This window comes from Zonotrichia albicollis, chromosome 4 (assembly GCF_047830755.1).
Source record: "Zonotrichia albicollis isolate bZonAlb1 chromosome 4, bZonAlb1.hap1, whole genome shotgun sequence".
Classification (NCBI taxonomy): domain Eukaryota; kingdom Metazoa; phylum Chordata; class Aves; order Passeriformes; family Passerellidae; genus Zonotrichia; species Zonotrichia albicollis.
The window spans coordinates 24,280,651-24,299,433 of record NC_133822.1 but is presented as its reverse complement, the minus strand read 5'-3'; the positions used below and the strand labels follow the sequence as shown (position 1 = coordinate 24,299,433).

General features: G+C 45.2%; 1 protein-coding gene across 8 annotated transcripts; it reads right to left on the bottom strand.

The window, feature by feature from the left end:
- Positions 1-47: 47 nt before the first annotated feature.
- On the bottom strand, positions 48-18,136 carry LOC102074586 (cystine/glutamate transporter). Of its 8 annotated transcripts, none has more exons than XM_074539132.1 (14): positions 17,906-18,132; positions 16,907-17,185; positions 14,859-15,128; positions 12,544-12,670; positions 11,683-11,798; positions 10,874-11,032; positions 8,425-8,524; positions 8,293-8,337; positions 7,970-8,093; positions 7,557-7,660; positions 5,573-5,669; positions 4,647-4,796; positions 2,183-2,357; positions 48-1,358 (listed from the first exon to the last, which is right to left on the bottom strand). In XM_074539132.1, exons 3-14 carry the CDS (start codon positions 15,049-15,051, stop codon positions 1,294-1,296), a joined length of 1,455 nt encoding a protein of 484 aa, XP_074395233.1. In that variant the 5' UTR covers positions 15,052-15,128; positions 16,907-17,185; positions 17,906-18,132; the 3' UTR covers positions 48-1,293. The 8 variants fall into 8 exon arrangements, 6 of the variants coding, with proteins under 6 accessions (XP_074395233.1, XP_074395234.1, XP_074395235.1 ...); XM_074539133.1 differs by having other exon boundaries at positions 14,859-15,130; positions 17,081-17,185; XM_074539134.1 differs by having other exon boundaries at positions 2,183-2,287; positions 4,647-4,711; positions 14,859-17,185; positions 17,906-18,136.
- Between the last annotated feature and the right edge of the window lie 647 nt (positions 18,137-18,783).

Below are 18,783 nucleotides of genomic sequence, written 5' to 3'. Positions count from 1 at the left end.
GTTGCGTTCCAAAATTTTACATGTTTCAGTAGATTACATTCGATTGGTAAATGGTACTTTGTTTTTATTTTAAGTACATAAATGTTTGATACAACGGATTTAAAAATGCTCCACATTCTGCTGTTCCTCTTTCCAGCAGTCATTAGAGGAGCCTCAGCATGCTACTTCCCATCTTTTAGGAACCAATTAACAATTACGTGATTGTAAATAGGTAATTGCTGTATTATCTGGACATAACATCACCACATTAATAATGTAATAATGTAAACCAAAGTAATCCAATAATGGAAACCTTTCTTATGCCATTAGTTCAAATGAGCATTTATGGATTAAATCAGCAAGTCATGCGCAATTGGCAAGTTAAAACTTGGATGTGAAGTCACTCATGGCTTCTTACAGCACCAGAAGATGCATTTATTCAGGAATCTGCCCAAGTCTCATCAGTGGTCCTGTCTAATTAAAGGAGGAATTGTATTTCACTGGAGCTAGGCCAAATTCTGAATTTTCAACATCACTGGTAAGGAGTGGGTCTGGGAAGCTGGGGGAGGGACCAGGATGTCTGCTGTCATATTCTAGATGATATTTAACTGATTGTTTTAAAAATGCACTTGTACATTTAAAAATGTAATTTCACTAAAGTAAACTTCAAAGTTGAAAGATCATTTCAAGGCTAAAAAACTCATTCTGCTTATACAAAAATCAAAGCAAAACATTCTGACTAGATTGTTAATACTTGAATTTCAAGTATCTTCTCATTATCTCAGTCTGCAGTTTCCGGTGGATAAAATTTTATCCCCCTGTATTCCCTTTTCCAATCCATCTGCCTTATCTCTAATTAGCTCTCCCCAACAAGACTGCTGTAGTGGTTCTGTTTGAAACTTGCATTTGGCTTCCATGTATTGGATTCTAAGTTTTGCAACATGCCCACTTCCTCTATTTGCCAAGCCAGGAAAACAAAATACTGTCTCTGTACTCACACACACATACATACACACACAATTTTTCTCAGGACTGGGCCAGGCTGCAAAATTAGCATCTTGGTTTCAAAGACACTCTGCAGGCAAAGCAAGCTCATTTCAGAGAACTAGTTTGCTTTTCTGAAAAAAAAATAAAAGGGCAGGAACAGATCCCAGTTGGCAAGCTTAGGAACACTTGCAGCAAGGTTTTGGCTCAGTCATCCTCAGTTGCACTGACTAAAAAGAATTAAAGCATGGACTGCTTTAGGTAGGACCAAAGGTGTCAAAAATGGTGTGAGTAGATATTTATTGTCTTCTGTGAGTTTTGATGGTTTTCTCAGTAAGTCTTGATTTCTTGTTGGACAACTTCCAGCAGTAACTGTAGTTTGTGTGTAAGATAATCTGAAAGGGTGGAAAAAAAGGAAGGAAGCTTAGTCCAGAGGCAATTCTGAGACATTACTGAAAATCAAGAGCATCAGCATTGATAGCTGGAGCACCTAATGTTGGCAGATCACTGTATCTGGTTCCTTCCTTGCTATGTGTTGTCTTCTATTGAGTGGTTAGTGATGCACCTCCATCCAACATCAAATCAAAAGAAAACAAGACTTGGAACAGAAACAAGAAATTAAACTCAAACCCAGGCTCTCATTTCTGAAAAACCCCTTGTGCCACCATGCCTACATACAAAGGAAATTTGTACCACACACTGCCTGGAGTGGAGATGTACTCAATTTCCACAGCTACACTACCCAAACCATCCTGGCCTCTTCACCAAGCACACAGACCTCTGGCAGTACTGTTCTCCTAGCAGCCCTCTCCCCAGCCTTTCAGCAAGCAAGTTTGTTGTGCATGGGGTTACAGTGTCTGCCTGTAGCCCCTCCATCCTAACTTTTCATCTTTCTGCTCCATGTCAGACAAATTTCACCCAGAGCTGGGATCCCAAAGATGTGATAAAGTTTAGTAGGTACTAGGGCTGGAGTGGAAAATAGACCCTCTCTGTTCCCCTGTTGGTAGACTTCAGCCTTGTCTTTGTTAAAACAAATTTGGCTGTGGAGGCTGTGCCTTGGGAAAGGCACCAGAGTGGTGCCAGCAGTCATTATTTAGGTTTCATGAGGTCTGTTGGTCAAGGAGCAATTTGCATCAGAGGTGAGCCCTGGCAACAAACCAGCCCCCTGACTCTTGGGCATGTTTAGGTCCACAATACTGAAAGTGAAATGCATACTTACAAAACAGGTTGCGGCAGCGGTCTGACATCTGCCTGCGAATGACGAGGTAGTAGACTGGAAAACCACTCAAAACTATGGTGCATCCAATGCTGATGTTCACAGGGTCTGAGTAGAAAGACATTGCCACTGTGAAGAGGCAGATGATGGTAAAAGAGACAGGGACAAACAGGGGAACCTGAGGAAAAGAGCACAGGAGACTATCAGGGAAAACTGGTGGCTGTAGCCGATCAGACTCTGTATGTGCCAGCACACGCTGTATCCATTCTCTGCCTAAAGAAAAGGAGAATAATCATAACCTGTCCTGCAGAATGCTTCTGTACTATCAGACTGCAAACAACTGCATCAGCTTCAGAGCTCAGTGTGCTCTGTGAGTGCATGCCTCCTATATTCACGTACACCAAAATCTAAACCTCACTTGTAACTATAAGCCAAGCAGGGGGAGAAGCTGCCTACAACCCACGGCTCTGTGAATGTCCTGCACCTGTGCATACCCAGGCACACACATACCTATGTGCCCTCTAAGGCAGCCACTGAGGGAATATCTGAAACCAAGAAAGAAGGGACATTTTGAATCAAACTGTTCATTGCTTATAAATCCATGACTCGTGTTGACCTGCCTCCAGTTTGCCTGAGACTTACAGTGACTAAACCAAGACAAACCAGACTCCCTATCTCTGTAGTACCTGCAGCAAAAATTTCAGCTTCAGTGACACCATGGTGAAAATCAAAGCAGCACTCAGCTCTTCAGCCATACCCTATTGGATGAGCCAATTCCTCTAAGTTATTTGGAGAGCAAATAGGAAGACTGCAATAAATAATAAAACTGTGAAACACTCCCTCTGTCTCTGGATCCAAACTCTGCCAAGCAATTCCTTGCCATGGCTGATGGAATGAAGGAGCTGCTCTCATATAAGGTGACAATCTTGACTAGTAATAAAGATTGTATTTTGGATACTCAACATGCCAAGTTGGAAGAGATCTGTTGCTCTAGGTATGGCAGCCATCCAGCCATCAAACTTAGGTACTCTTGTCTTTCCAGCCAGAGCATCCTCTGCCAGCCCCTCCTCCATGCACACGCTCACGCTGCACATCTGCTTGAGAGGTGTGCGAGCGGACTGCTCCCTCCTCTTTCCCGTGTTTTCTCACCGTTTTTAACTCAGAATGCTACAGAGAGAGCAAGTGCCAGCGCTGTCACACGCGTGCCACGCTTTGCTGTCCCCGGGCACGGCAGGCGACAGCCGCGAGCGGCCACTAGAGCGCAGCACGGGCCCGCGCCACCTGCGCGCAGCCCTTGCACAGAACTGACAAAAACCAGAGGAAAGGCGAGGGGAAACCAGCCGAACTGACCAAAGGGCCAGTTCCTTCCCTCGTTTAATCAGCATCTAGGAGCCGCTAGAAGTCTGAATCTTTGAAGAAAACCAGGGCAAAATCTCAGCATCTGAAACCATCAGCAGTGCCAGCCACTAATAAATCTCCCCTGAGAAGATTGGTTTGAACGAAAAACTAAGCTAAACTTACTCAGTTTGGTTCTGGGGAGTGAGTATGCGAGTGCAGCCAACAAACAAACTGGGAAGCCTCAAGGCCTCTGCTGAATGCAAAGGCCGAGAAGAAAAATGACCCCAAACTTTGCAGGAGGATGCACTCAGCTCAGAGAGGACCCCTGCGAGCTGCAGGGAGCGTTTCTGTCCCCCGAGCTCCTCACTGCCCAGTGCCCACAGCCCCGGAGATCCTCTCTGTTCCCGGGAGCTGCTGCCAGGGAACACCACACAGGGACGACCAGAGTCAGGAGCAAACTGCACCCGCCTCAAGCACCGCCCCAACCCAATGCCTTCTGCACATTATCCGGCAGTGGGAAATATGCCCAAGCACAGGAAAGCTGCTCCAGCATCCCCTGCTGACATGAGGGGGGATCCCAGCACCCAGAGCAGTGAGAAAGGCCACAAGAGGGGCCCACTGCTTTACATGAGACAATATTTCTATACCAGCAGATGATTCCTCCCAAGTCAGGTTTGCTCCCAGGGCCAGTCCACCCATGCTCCTTTTCCCCCAAGCCTGACACCTTTCTGCTTCTCAGCCAGAGCTGAGATTTACCTGCCACTGAAATAACATCCAGGCAAGTAACATCCTTCTTGTAGGCCACAGGAGATGAGCCAGAGAACTTCTGTCTGTACATCTCCCAGTCCCAAGCCTGAAACTTTGTCCCTTGTACCAAGCAGTATTCTAACAGGTGAATCTGGTGAGCCCATGTAGAACTGGCTTTATAGGATTTATCACATCTGGCTGTTTGGGCACACCAACCAGTGTGGGTCAGGAGCTCCCCACAGACATTACCAAGCATCAGAGACTGAAACCCCTTAGAGCCTAAAGGCAGCCAGGGCCATGTGATGCTGTAATTATGAGCAAATCAAGGAGAGGGATGGCAGGGCTGCAGGTTCCTGGCTGCCAGGTCCGTGCTGTGCATTACCTGGAAGGGGCTGTGCAGCTCCGGGTGACGGCAGCGATGGACGATGAGCCCCAGGGTGGCCAATCCTATGAAGAGCCATCGGGAAAAGCTGAAGAAGTTCAGTAGGTGGTAGATGTCTCCAATGCACACCATGGCAGTGACCAAAGGGAACTGAGTGTTTTGAACATGGAATACAGTCATTACAGCCATGGATCACCTCCTCCAAGCTCCCTGCAACTACTTCACAGCCCCAGCATTTTGGAGGTCAGAGAGTTTCACAAAACAGTGTCACAGACTGAAGGCAAAAGATTAAAGGCATTGATCTGTAGTGCTACAGAAAAGAGTGATCATTCCAAGATCAGCAGCATCTTTGATGCTTCATGTCCAAGCCAGGGCAATTAAAACATGCATGATCCAGAAGCCTGCACTGCTGGTACACAGGCTATCTACAATGACATCTGCTAAAGTTTTACAAGCTCAGCCAAGCTGCAACAGACACTGCACCACAGTCGGGATGGAGCTGGGCCATTGCCACAAAAAAACCCTGAACAAACCAAAACACGAGACCAGGCCATCTCTACAAATGCTCATTCCCTGCATTTCCACCACACCTGGGAATTTTAAATTTCCAGATAGCCAAAGCCTGGCAGAGCTATTTTCATAGGGCAATATCAAGCAGCACCTGTTGCAGATTATAGGGACTGTACTTTTAAAAAAGGTGTGTAATGTTATAAGGCAGGGACTTCAAGGTTGTACATTTGGATACCACTGCTGGCTCAAGGGGATTTAATGCTTTGCAGCCATTTCCTGTATCCTGCCTTCTTTTTTTTTCTGGGAGAAATTTAATGTCCCAACACCCTCTAAAACTCCTCAGTTTATCCAGTCCTTGCAAGAAAGCCAGGACAGCAAAAGAACAGAGCGTGTCACACACAGCCAGATCTCCTTACCATTAACATGACAGCAGGAAGGGGGGTATGCCTTCGAATGTGGATCATGGAGAAGAGAGGAGGCCACTGCCCTTCCCTGGAAGCCACAAACAGAGTCCTAGGAAAAGACAGGGAGCCCTGTACATTAACATTCTACATCCGCGTTAGAAATGAGATGAGTCACTGGACTGACCTGAGGCATCAAGGCATCTGCTCTCTTCCCCAGCAAAGTCTGCTGCTATTCAAGGCCACAGTTTTGCCTTTAGCTGCACTTTCATAGAAAGTTTGGGTTGGGTTGGAACCCACCCACCTGCCATGGACAGGGACACCTTCCACTAGACCAAGTTGCTCAGAGCTCCACTTTGGGGGCATTTGGAAGAAAACCAAGGCTGAGTTCCCACAGCTCTGCCAAGACCAGTTCAGGGCAGGTCAGAGCCCAGCACCAGACCACTGGCAGGGTCTCCTTGGGTGCCTCATCTGCAGAGACCTTTGGGCAAGTCCAAAGTGACCATGAATGAACTCAGATTGGAAACAGGAGTAAGAAAGTCTCTTGCCATCAAAAAAGGAATTAATTTTTCCAGTGAAAAGGAAGTGGAAGGGTCACAAACTTCAATTTTTTATAAGAGAAACTGGTGAGTTTATGAAAGGGGATTGTCAGCTTTGAAGCCTATATTCTTATATGTACATATATAGAAAAAATAAAGTGCAATCTCCTCAAATGACAGATGATTTCCAATCCTCTGGTCAGCTGTTGGAAAATACAGTTTGTCATACTGCCAAGAGACCATCTACACACAAGAACAGCTACAAAATGAGAGCAGAGAGTTCCTTGCTTGCATCCCTCCTTTGACTCGTGAGAGAGCAATTAGGGAGAAGACAATCACATCCAATTTTAGAAATTTAATATCCTCAAACAAACCATGCCAAAGCATCAGCTGGGCTGAAGCAGGGCCCCAAGCAGCTGGGGCACAAGTGTACAACTGGTTTTATTGCTGTCTCTGTGGCTTTGCAGGGGTGTGGCTGGCAGGCAGCCAGGGAGGCCCCATCAGTGTTTATATGGGCTTTCTGCAGTGATTATGTTAATGATGCCAGGATGGGGGAGAGAAGGTCAGTGGGGGACACTGAGAACCTCTGTGCTGCCCAGAGACTTCTCATCCTCAAAGAAAACAATTATCTGGAGCAGCTAATGGGAATGATCGTCCACACCTGTATTTAATACAGGACTTCAGAGTAGTGGATCAGATAATTCATTAGCTTTCAGGCTATGAGACATTCCTTTCAGATCAACTGATTTTTCCCTTTGCAATCAAAGCTGTGAAGCAAAACCACTGCAGAGGCTTTGCTCAGCTCCACAGGACCAGCACAACATAAGTATCTTGATCATAAGGCCTGCCCTCCTCTCCAATTTCAAGGCTCCCGTAAGGACACAGTGTGGCAGACAGTGAAGCTGGCAAGTTTATTTTTCCATGGGACAAAGCTTTTCTTATTGCTATAACAAGACTTCTTGAACTTTGACTATTGCTTTAGGAATAGCCCATCCCAATGACATTTCACTGACTTCAAAACAAAGTTCTCAAGGGTGAGTTTGCCTAGAGAGCCTCCCAACAGAGGGACCCCATGCCCCCAGCAGCACAGCTGGGTGAACCCAGTGGAAGAAGACTCAGTCTCACTGAGCAGCTGCCAACATCAACAAAGCCTTTAGTTCACCAGAAACACTGATATTTTACTTTAAACTGGAGATTTAAACTGAAGGGTAGGGGAGAAGATAAAAATCTTTGTTTGTGACCAGTCCTGAGTACCAAGGTCTGGATCTGGTCAGAAATAGAAGAAGTAGACTCTTAGCCCAAAGGGACCATCCTGTAGCTGACAACCTGGGAGTCAAAAGCCTTATTTTTCCCACAAGAGTGGTTAAAATGCTACAGTGTGGATGGGTAGTTGCACAGGTTGGTGATGCTTCCCTCTGATTCAGTGAGCAAAAAGCATAATAGACCCTTAGGGATGTGACCTTGAAAAGGTGAAGATCCCTCCATTCATGGTTCCAAAGCAGGACAGTGCAACAAGGACAGGGACCACGGAGATCAGGCTCTTGAAGGCTCGCTGCACAAAGCTCTGGAGAAAGAGCAAACATGACTTTAGGGAACATGTGGTGATCTCTAGGTGATATCAGGGTCAAAAAAGAAAACTTCTTCCATTGAAGGAGTATAGAAGTCATAAATCTCACCTTTTCTACTGTCATCTTCAGGTTACTTTTCATTATCTTTTAGGCACCACAACAAGAAGAATTTACTGTTGCCCATTATTCCAGAGAAATTACAAAGCAATAAAGCATTTTATAGGAAAACCATCTCTGAAAGACTTGCCATGACCACAACACAAGCTGGCCACACTGAGGAGATAACAATAGCAATGACAACTCACCACAGCCACAGCAGGAGAAGCCAGAACATCTTCTGTTCCCAGGACTGTGTAATAGGAGACGTTGGTGAGCATGTATCCCACAATTACCGTGATCACAGACACGATGACAGCCAGGGGGATATTTCTGCAAGGAAGGGGAAACACACACACACAAAGAACAAGCTGCTATCCCTTGTTATGCACGGTATTAGTGCAGATTTTATCTGGCAGTACAATTGATTGCAGTTAAGTGAACCCACAAAGTTATTCCTCCTGCACTGCACTTGGGAAAGGTGTGGGAGCCCCGAGGCCGGTAACCCAGGGCAGCTTCCTGCCAGCCTTACCGTTCGGGTTTGACCAGCTCTTCGCGCACAAAGCCGGTCTGAAACCTGCACGATGGGAAGAGACAGGGTGAGAGTCAGTCGTGCTGAGGGCACCCGTGTGCCGCCCGGGAAGGGCCCTCCCATCGCACCTACCAGCCGGAGTATGCGAACATGCCTGCATAGAAAGCCAGGGGGAGCTTATCCAGAACCAGCGACTGCCTGTCAAAGGCATGCTGGAAGTTCTCCGTGTGGCCTGCAGAGGAGATAAACAACGGAGACAGAGCAGGAGAACATCAGAGACAGGCTTCCTTCCCTGTAGAATAACATCCCTTGTACCTCTTGCCCAGGCCTGGGAAGAGTGTTTGTGATTTCCTTGGAGAAGGGTATTCAAATTCATTTCATTGCTTTAACTTCAGTGTTGTTGCTGATATGTTTACTTTCCTACAGTGACATTAAAAAAACAACAACAAAAAAATATATCCCTTGTCCAGCTAGGGTAGGCATTTCAGGAAGGGCAACAGCAATAGCTAGTTGTTTCCAACAGACCCTGATGTGGGAACAGGAGATCATGGAGACGAACAGATCCATGCTGTCCTCTCCCTCCTTCAGGCCCAAAATTAAGTTGTTGGATTGACCCCCATGCCATGTTCGGTCCCCAGCCCCCTCAGCAGCTGGAGACACAGTCCCCTTTGATGTGGTGCAGCCAGCGAGGCAGCTGACTCAGCTCTCACTGTGCTCCCTCCTGTTCCTGCTGCTGGAGCACTGACCCCAGCCCTGTGCGGGCCAGAGCATGGGAACCAGGCTGCAGGAGGGGGTGGGAGCAACACCTGCCAGCCTGACCCACCAGCACTCACCCACAGGAAAGGACAGAGTGCAAAGCAAATGACATGTCCAAAGTAGAGGTGTCTCAAAGTAGAGATATTTACCAACTCCCCTAATTTTCCTTCAAGTTCTCTGCTTGAAACAACAAAACAAAACTTAACAAAAAAAAAAAAAATCAAAGTCAGGATTTTCTCTAAATCAAAACAAAAAGATTTAGGGAAGAGAGCAGCTCTGAATTGGCCTCTCATTCAAACAACAGTCAAAAATAATTGCATTCCAAAAATTTTCAAATCCAGGTAACCCAAGGTTTGGTATCACATCTATGTTCAATTTTCCATAATAAACGCTAAGAGGTGAGAAGCTTTCCTAGTTGGGCTTTACTAGGCAAGGTGTCATATGGCACAGAGCACATGGAGAAAGTCAGGCCACTTCTGTGGAGGTGCTTCTGCAAGAAGTTCAGTGACAAGATTTGGGCACATGGGCTTGAAACACTGGCCCAGCAAGTCTCTAATATAAGCCTGAGCCAAAGAGCAGGTAATGGCAAAGGAAAGGACAGAAGTGCAATCTAAACAAAGTAGCACAAGGCAAAGCAATCAGGCAAAATTATGTAAAAGCACAAAACTGATTTTTAAGCACCAAAAAAAAAAAAAAATGAAGTCAATTTGAAAATAGGTTTGAAGAAAACTAACCCAAAATATAGAAGTGGGTCTATTGAGGTACTTTTTTTATGTTCCAAAATGATGGCTGCTAAGTGATGGTGCATGAAAAGGATTTATTGCCCGCAATGCATTAATGAGCAATTTACAGTCCCCCATGAGACATATTAAATACAACTTGTCATGCTGGAGTCTCTTGGTGAATTCTCCCTCCAGATGTCACCTGCATTTATCCCCTCCACCAGAGGACGGGTGCCAGGGCTCCAGATTGTCATTTGAAGGCATTCCTAACAATAATGGCTGGGGATTCCTAGCTGCAGGGCAGTCCTTTAGTTCAGAAGCCAGCCCAAGGGGAGCTCTGCATGTTCAAAGGAGCCAGCTCCAGACATCAGAAAGAAACATGAACACAGAGCCCATTGCCTGTGGTGTTTTCTCTGCAGAAGAAGGTAATAGCATGAAGAGGGAGCAGGTTTCATCCCTTGAGTGGGAATGTCTTGGGCTTTTCTATAAACTGAGGCTTGGATTAAAGCCAGTACTCTTGTATGGTTCACAGAAGATCCTACTGGTAGGGTTTATCTCCCCTACTCTGCATACAGGCATGAAATCCTCTACCAAGTTCATTGTAAATTCACTGAATTACCACCCATCTCAATCTGGAGGTAAAAAACATTAGTTTGTGCCACAGAAGGGTTAGAGATGCCGTTACCAGGGCTCAGCTGAGGGCTGGTAACTCATTATACAGCTGTGATTGGCACAGGGGATGCTGTCACATATCCTAAATGTCCATTTAATATGTGCTGCTTTGGAAAGATTTTGAGCTATACTGGAAATAGGCAAGTCTGACTCCAGAGGAAGGTTAGGGTGACCTGGGTAGGTTCACATATCCCCTGGCACTAAGACCCACTAAATTTTGGAGAAAGCACCCTGCAGCCAGGTGCATCAGCCCAGTGCAATGATGCAGCTTGTGCCAGCTGTGCCGGTCTCAGCTCCCAGCTAATTCACATCTGGCACATGGACAGAGAGAGCTCCTGCCAGCTGAGTGAGCACCACCCTTGTCACTGATAAAAGCCATGACAGGGGGCACATCGAGCACCCTGCTCAGCCATAGGAGCAGCAGAACCTACCCTGGGCCAGCAGCATCATCCCTGGCACGATGATGAGCGCAAGGGCCAGGAGTTTGACAACGGAGAGAGCCATCTGCAGCCGCGCGCTCCAGGTGACGCTCCAGGAATTGAGGGTCAGGACCGTGTCTGGAGAGGAAACACCACTGCTACAGCTGCAGTCTGGGCTCGACACACACAGAAGAAAATACAGTAGCTCTCCCTGCCCTAGGGATGCTGGGGGAAGGCTGCATCCTTATGCCTTATAGAGGATGCCTGGGATGAGAGATGCCAGGAAACATTGGTCCAGCATACAGTGTTTATGTATGTTTACAGCTCCCTTTAAAGAGGGAGCTGGCTTAGACTCCTATAAGGGAGCAGGAACCTGGTTTCTGCTGGGTGATCCACACCTGCCTGGTGGAAAGGTGTGGGACATCTCAGCCCACTTCACAGCAGTCCCTGTGCCAGTCCACACCAGTCTGGAGCAGGCAGGACAGCTTCATGGGCTGGCTGCACCAGGAGAGGAGTCCAAAACCTCAAGCCTTACACCCACAGCTCATGTGGCTTTTGCACAATTACACATGGAGAGTTTCTTCTCCCACACCTGGCAACATCCCCCTACCTAGGGCTCCAGCTGGTCAACAGCGAGGCCCATTCCACTTCCTAGAGAACATTGTGGCCCAACACCATCACCTTGAATTGGAACATTTTACTTAGCTGAGGTGATAATACAGCTGTCTTATCCCACAGGTGTCCAGGAAATAACACCCCAAGTGCTCCTAGTCTAGGGCAGGGAGGCCAGGATGGACAATCCCATAAATGTTGGTACTTACAGTAGCCCAGGAGAGAAATGAGCTTCACTGCAGGGACAGGGGCAGCACAGGGGGCGAAGAACGGCTCCAGCATGTAGCGCCCAAATGCCAGGGAAACCACAGCACTGTTGGCAGGCCTGGAGTGGGGAATGTGGGGGGAACCAAGCACAAACTGCTCTGAGCATGGCTGGAAAACGGCATGAGGTAAAACTGCACAAAACTTTAGAAGAGGAGCAAGTTTCCCCATCTGGCCTAATCCTTTCACCCATGCAGATGGTGAATCCCCATCGAGTTTTTCTCATGGGTTTTTCTCAGTAAATGGGTTAAAAACCACATGCTGCAAAATGATTAATTTCCAACTTGAAAGCAAAAGTTGAGATTAATCATACTGAGCAATGCAAGTGTAGTTCATATGTTCTGCCTCATCTAAGCTTACATGAAGGATACAGGCATTGAGAGGTGAGGACTTCCTTTTTAATGTTAAAAAAAGAAGTAATTCACAATTTTATAAATTATTTAACTTGGGGATAAGCCAGGAAATTGTCTCCACTTTCTGAATCTGAAGACAGCAAAAAAGTTTCACACTGAAAACATTAGATCTGAAATAAATCTGGCATCTATTGCCAGTCTCTGAAATATACCACAGCTCTTGGAGGATAGGAGCTGCCAGGGGAGAAGAGAGATATTCTTCAAGTACAGAACATATTCAACATTTGTAACTATTTCCACATTGCATCTTCTTCCTTTTATCACTGAAAAATCTTTAAAAATCATTCAATTCTTTCCTTTACAAACTGCCTGGACTGTTACCTGGCGCCATAACTTTTTGTATTTTAAATTATCATTGCATCCAGGAAGAGGCAAGCAAATCAAATCTCTTACCTGATAGCAAAAAACTCTGCCCACAGGAATAAGAAGCTTGGCAGAGGCCCTAGTGTCTCCAAAATGTAGATATAATGCCCTCCAGACTTGGTGATTCTTGTTCCAAGCTCTGCATAACACAAGGCACCTGGAAAAGTCCAGGTAGAAATGTACCAAGTAAATAATCCCAGGGATTTTTTTCCCTTTTCTGTGTGATTTTTCAGGGATTGAACAAATAATTTTAAATAAGTAGCGAATGGGAGGAAGGAAAAGAGGTTTAACAGAACCACTTTTCTCTATTTTTGTGCACTACTGTGGTTTGAAGTAAGTTCTGAAGTTATTGGCTTACCTGTCAGTTGGAAAGAAATTCTCTGTTTTGTGGTTAATGTTACAACATTTCCATGGAAGCTCTGAAGAAAGGTGTGTGATAGAAATGCTGCACAGAGCTACAAGAGGTTTCCTTTGGAAGGTACCCTGGATTCTCACTTCTCCTCACTGTTAGACTGATGAAATAGTGCTTACAAAGCAACTACAGCAGCTCAGCCACAAGCCATGGCTGAACTGGTCATTTAAATAATGTTTTTGATCCCAGGCCACATTCTTGTGTCCTTATCTTGCATCTTCACATAAATCACTTCCCTCTTTTGAAGCCAGTGGTGACATGGCCATGCCTCCAAGTCCCATGGCAATCATACCACATTCAGGTCATGCAGGATGGTGGCAACCTCAATGTTTCCTGCCTCCCTGTTGGAAAATTTGTGCAGGACTCCTGTTCAAAGCATCAAATATAGGCAGAGAGCTCATCTAGTTTATTCCAGCAAGTCCCTTTAAGTTCTTCAAGCATTTAAGCATTCAAGCATTCATGCATATAAGTATGTTGCTAAACTCATGGGATGGGACTTTATATATACCCCACTTGAAAGAAAAAAAAAAAGCACAAAAGAAAGCAGGTCTTTTAAATATACTGCAAAAAAAGTGTCAGAGAAATGATCACGGGAGGTCATCAAGCTGATAAAAGACAAGAACAAACTGACAAATCCAGCTACAAAATGCAATCACTTGGTAAAGAGGCTCCCAAGGCCCTTCCAGGAGAGTGTATCAAAGGAAGCTGTACAGAGAAAAACCTTTACAAGTGCAGAGCTTGGCTGTGTGATTACACATACATTACACACACATTCTCATTTACTGCTCTGCTTGGTTATAAGAAACACCATGCCCACATTACACTGTCAGCTTTTCTTTAAGCAGAAGTGTATAATTCACCAAACATCCACTCACAGTGGCAATGTGAAATATTGGTACACATATGCTAAGAGCAAGAACAACTTGTTGCCCTATTAACAATTGAATGTCTCAATTTCTAAACTTGCATGTACATGCCAGAGTGTCAAAGTGAGTGACACTCACTTTGCTTTTTTATTTTTTTCCACATGAAGTATATCCCCTTTCTTATTTTTTTCTTTTGGTGGATTTTTTTTTAACTAAGTTACATCAGAAGAAGAATGTTAAAGTCACCCACTATAAAAAGCATCAGATTTATCTCCTGGGCTGGGAGAACTTGCAGTTGACCTAATAGCACCTTTAGAGGAGGTTGCTTTAGAGCAACCTCAGAGTTTCTGAGACGGTGATTTTTTACAGTTAATGAAAGAAACTAAAAGCCACATGTTTTATCCACTGTAACTTAGAAGAGCAACATTATTTCAAAAGAACCAGAATGAAGCTGTCATCAAAAAGACAACCTCTATGAGAAAAGCCTGGTAGTAAATGACAGAAATGAAGCCAATAGTAACACACAGAAAGTGGGGCAGCATCAGACATCCCCACACCATCTCTTACAGACACCCAGCACCCTCCCTGGGGTGGTGCATCCCTGCAGCTCCCCAGGCATTCTGCTCCAGCCATTCTCCCTGACAGAAAGGGGTCCCCATGGGGCACACTGGGACTCTGCCTTACTCCTCTCTTCACAGTGAAAAGCACAGCACAGCCCTCAGGTTCCCTTTTAGGTGCCTATACCTCCTTTCTGCCTTACATTCTCTCCTAGCTTTCCTGGCACAGACCATGAGGTCTTCATTCACAGTCACTGTCCTTCCCCTGCCCTAGACTTGTACATGAATTGATATTCAAAGACCATAAGTGCTGGAACTTTGTCCATTACCCCAGGGAAATAATTTGAACCGAAAACTCCTAGTGACTATCCCGTGACTCCCTTAACTTTTGTTGCAGAAGGAATAAGAAATTTTGGGTTTATTCATCTCCCAACTTGCTAAACATAAAAATGTGCAGGCTCCCCTCACCTCCCAGGTGCTTCAGCAAGGGCTCCAAAGCTCAGCACTCACCAAACATGGAGAGGAGCCCACAGGAAAACCAGACGAGCAGGGAGAAGCCCACGCTGCCAGAGTTTTTCAGGACTCCTTTGGGGGAGATGAAGATGCCGCTGCCAACCATGCTGCCGATGAGCAGCGAGAACGCCCGCAGCAAAGTGATCTTCTTCCTCAGGAAGACGGCCTCTTCTTTCTTGTCTTTCCCCATGGCTTTCTTCCAATCACAGGAGCTTTCTTCTAATCACATTCAGGAGCTACAGTCTCCCAAGTGTCCTCAAGGTTCACCTGTAAGACAAGGAGTTAGGGATTCAAGGATCTTCTTTTTGGGACAAAATTTTTTTCAGTAACTGGACAGGAGCTGTTGAATCTGTTCTCCTCAGCTGCAGGAAGTACCAGCCAAACCACAGGTGAGCAGAACACCCTTGGTATCATCTATCTCATCAGTACAGCTCCCAAGAGACACTTCAAGGGTTTTCTGCTTCTTCTTCCAGGCAGCACAGAGTGTTACATGTTGCATGCCAGCCACACCTCGGGATGATTCCCAAATTTGACTTTGAGTAACGTCAGATTGCCCAGACTGGAACTAGCCAGTTTGGGATTAATTTAATGGGATCTAATAGGGGGATGCTTTGATTTCAGCTCACTGGCAGAAAAGAGATTTAAAGTTGCCAACCTAACCATCAATACCTTGAGAATCTCTGAGATGAGAAAAACATTAAGCTGCATTAGTTGGTGCACAGAGAGGATTTAAGCTTTTTTAACTTCCTATCCACCCTGGCTGAATGAACTAGCCCTGATTTCTCACTAGAGCTCCATTTAATCAGTGTTTCTTAATATAGTGTCAAGCTTTTTTGCTTTCAAAGTACTGCAGAGTCAGGAATAAATACTGTTTACTGTTGTAAGACAGAGCTTAGTCATTACTAACAGATGTGCCATTTCTTCTATTAATATAAAAAATTCCTTGGTAATAACAGCAGCAGTGAAGTTTTTCCTAGAAAAGAAGGAACTTCAGATACTTCAGGGATCACAAGTTGATCCAGATTTAGTTCTCACAAACTGCAGCAACCTCCCACTTCCCCTCCTCATCTCTCCTGTCTCTCTCTATCACCCCTAAATTGGCAGCTTCACCAAGAAACTCACCTTCTGCTTAGGTAGGTAAGATGAATTCAGGTCAGTTACTACAGCCAAATTTGCTGTAGCCAACCTAGCTGTAGTTTTCCTAATAGCAAGGTAGATGTTTTACACTAGTAATTATCCCTGGAAGAGCAGGCAAGACAAGACTGGAGTGGATAATTTGGCTCTTGTCCAGCCTCCTGCCACACATCCCTAACAATGCTCATGCACTCAGTTTCAGTGCTTTTCTTTTCATTATTCTAACACAGCAAATTGCTTTATGGTGAATATTTGCCCTAAGCCCCATGGCTGTATATTATTGCAAAGTTACACTTTACATGAGACCCTATTTTATGGGTTTCTTGAATAATTTAGTAATTGCAGTGGTGTGTACACAAGGAGACAGTGGTCACCTCTAGAGCAGACCTAAGTAGACAGAAATTGCTTCCTTGGTAGAGAGATAAAAATGTTCCCCTAACTTTGAGGGGACAATTCTTGCCACCACTCACCCACGATACTTCTTTGCCTGCCCTGGGTAAACTCAGTGTAACCAAGGTCTTTTCTCCCCCCTCCCCAGCTCTTTTCCCACCTGGAAGCTGGTGGGAGGAAGCAGGGTTATCACTTTCTCTGCACACATATGACAAGCACATGCAGAAAGCCCTTTCTCCTGCCAGCAGCATGAGCTGGTTTCTCTGAGATTGTGCGAAGACTGCACAAGCATCTTCTCAATCAAACCAGCCAAGTTTAGTTATCAAACCTCTAATGAGTCCCATAGGACCCTTTGAGGCTCAGATGGGTCACATCAGCCTCGTCTGGTCCCACAGAGCTGCTCCTCAGAGTCCCAAAACCTCACAGGGCTGCTGGAGACAGTGGCTCTGGAAGAGCAGGGATAGAGCCCAGGGATCCTCCCAGCCCCTCAGCTGCAGTTCCCTCAGACACCAATTAATTACCTTAGTGTGAAATACCAATATTGTCTGGTATTTCTCAGCTGAAGTGAGACCCACACAGCATTCATTTGCAGGGGTGAAACACAGAGCCTCACCAAACCGGAGCTGAGCTGAAGAGAGATGCTGTGCAGAGCTACGTCTAAAGCACCATTCGGAGAGAATTAAAAGTGCACTTATCTGTTTGGCTGGGTTTTAAACAAAGCAGGTGCATTTACAGTCCATCAGACTCCCATTTCTTGCTGGGATCCTGAAGCCACAGAAGACAGCGTCTCTTTGCAGGCTCTGAAATTACACAGAGAAAGCAGGGGAGGAACAAAAAAAAAAAAAAAAAAAAAAAAAAAAAAAGAGAGATCAAATCAAATTTACAGACCAGGTTAATGATCCAAAGTAAACACCAAACTGTACTTCTGTCCCCATGCCTTTTTTTTCTTTATTATTTTTTATTTTAATACTACTGCCATGCAAAAGTATGTGGACATAAAACAATCCAGTCCAGTAAATTTGAGAAACATGAAATGTATCAGTACTTGTTCCAGAAGGGGTTGAAGGAGGAGGAAAAAAGGTGAAAAAGGGAAAAAAATGTAAAGAGTAACAGAAAGCTATTGAATAGAACTTCAAAGAGTCACCTAGCAGAGCCCACAGCCCAGAGAGACCATTCCTGCCTGCTCTGCTTTCCAGCTACATTCCAGCACCAGGCACATTAAAATTCAGGGATGTTAATCCTTGTGGCAATGCTTAAGAATATTCACAATGTGCTTAGTGCAAAGGAAAGAGGCAAAGCTGCTTTTTGTTCAGCCCTCTGACTTAAAGGACAGGCTCAGACCCTTCTCTCCCAAAATGCAGCACCTTTACACGGGAGAGATCATCAGTCAGCAGGGCTGGAGAAAAACACCACTTTAAGCTATTGCAAAACTTATCACATATACTGGATCTTTCCTTCCTTGTTCTTCATTTACACTGATTTTAATGTTAGTTTGGGGGTTTTTCAGCTGTTAATCTTACCTCACAAGCACTGGAGCAGGGACGGAGAAGGTGGAGACAAGCATAAAGAGAGAACCATGCCTGTTACCTGTAGTGGTGTCTGGAAGCCCCAGCCAAGAGCAGGACCTACTGTGCTCAGCACAGAGGCAGAGTGGATATTACTCTGATGAAAAGCTAGTGAGATAAACAAGCAAGCTGCAAAAGGAGAGGAGGGAGACAGCATCACTCTCAGCTGGGAGCTGAGACCTGGAACAATGAGTGACCTTTCTCTTCCTATCACGCAAGGAGCGAGTGGCATCCCTGGGAAAACAGACTGCACCTCCAGAGTCCCACTTCTATCACCTACCCCCTAAACAGCACCCCAGCTACTAGGGAATCTTCCTAAATATTTACAGCTGTATTTTCTTTGCATCCTCAATCAATGTCATATTGCCAAGAACAGGTTAACCCCTTCCTTTTTGTACTGCAAAAGATGCAGGTGTCAAACTTTCCTCGCAGTCTCGCTATTTTTTTTCTTTTTGGTGCCAAAAATGTCACTCCAATTCAATGTCTACCACAAGGCACAGAATCTAACTAAATAAAATCAGCAGTGAATGGGAGCTTTTTTATTCATGCATGAAAGTAACATAAATAAGCTTTAATGAGGCTGGTGGTGGTCTGTTCTGGGAACTCAATCAGAAAATCTATTTAGGAGACCTGAGAGATGTTTGTTTATAGACCAAAATGAACACAAGAAACAGGCTGAAAGGACAAGACATGCAGCTCAACTTCTTTTCAGCATTCTACAGCTGGTTTGCCACCCTGGATAAGAAACCAAAAGGGACAGTAGTTAATAAATCAGTCTCAGGCTTGCAGCCCCAGATGTAGTAATAAATCCATGCAATTGCCTTAGGTGTAAA

Coding starts and splice junctions, on each gene's coding strand:
- LOC102074586 (XM_074539132.1), bottom strand. CDS start 15,051: ATGGGGAAAGACAAGAAAGAAGAGGCCGTCTTCCTGAGGAAGAAGATC. Junction 5,670..7,556: donor GGGATCTTCACCTTTTCAAG/GTCACATCCCTA, acceptor GTCTTTTCCTAG/GACTCTGTTTGTGGCTTCCA. Junction 1,359..2,182: donor CCGCTGCCGCAACCTGTTTT/GTAAGTATGCAT, acceptor CCACCCTTTCAG/ATTATCTTACACACAAACTA.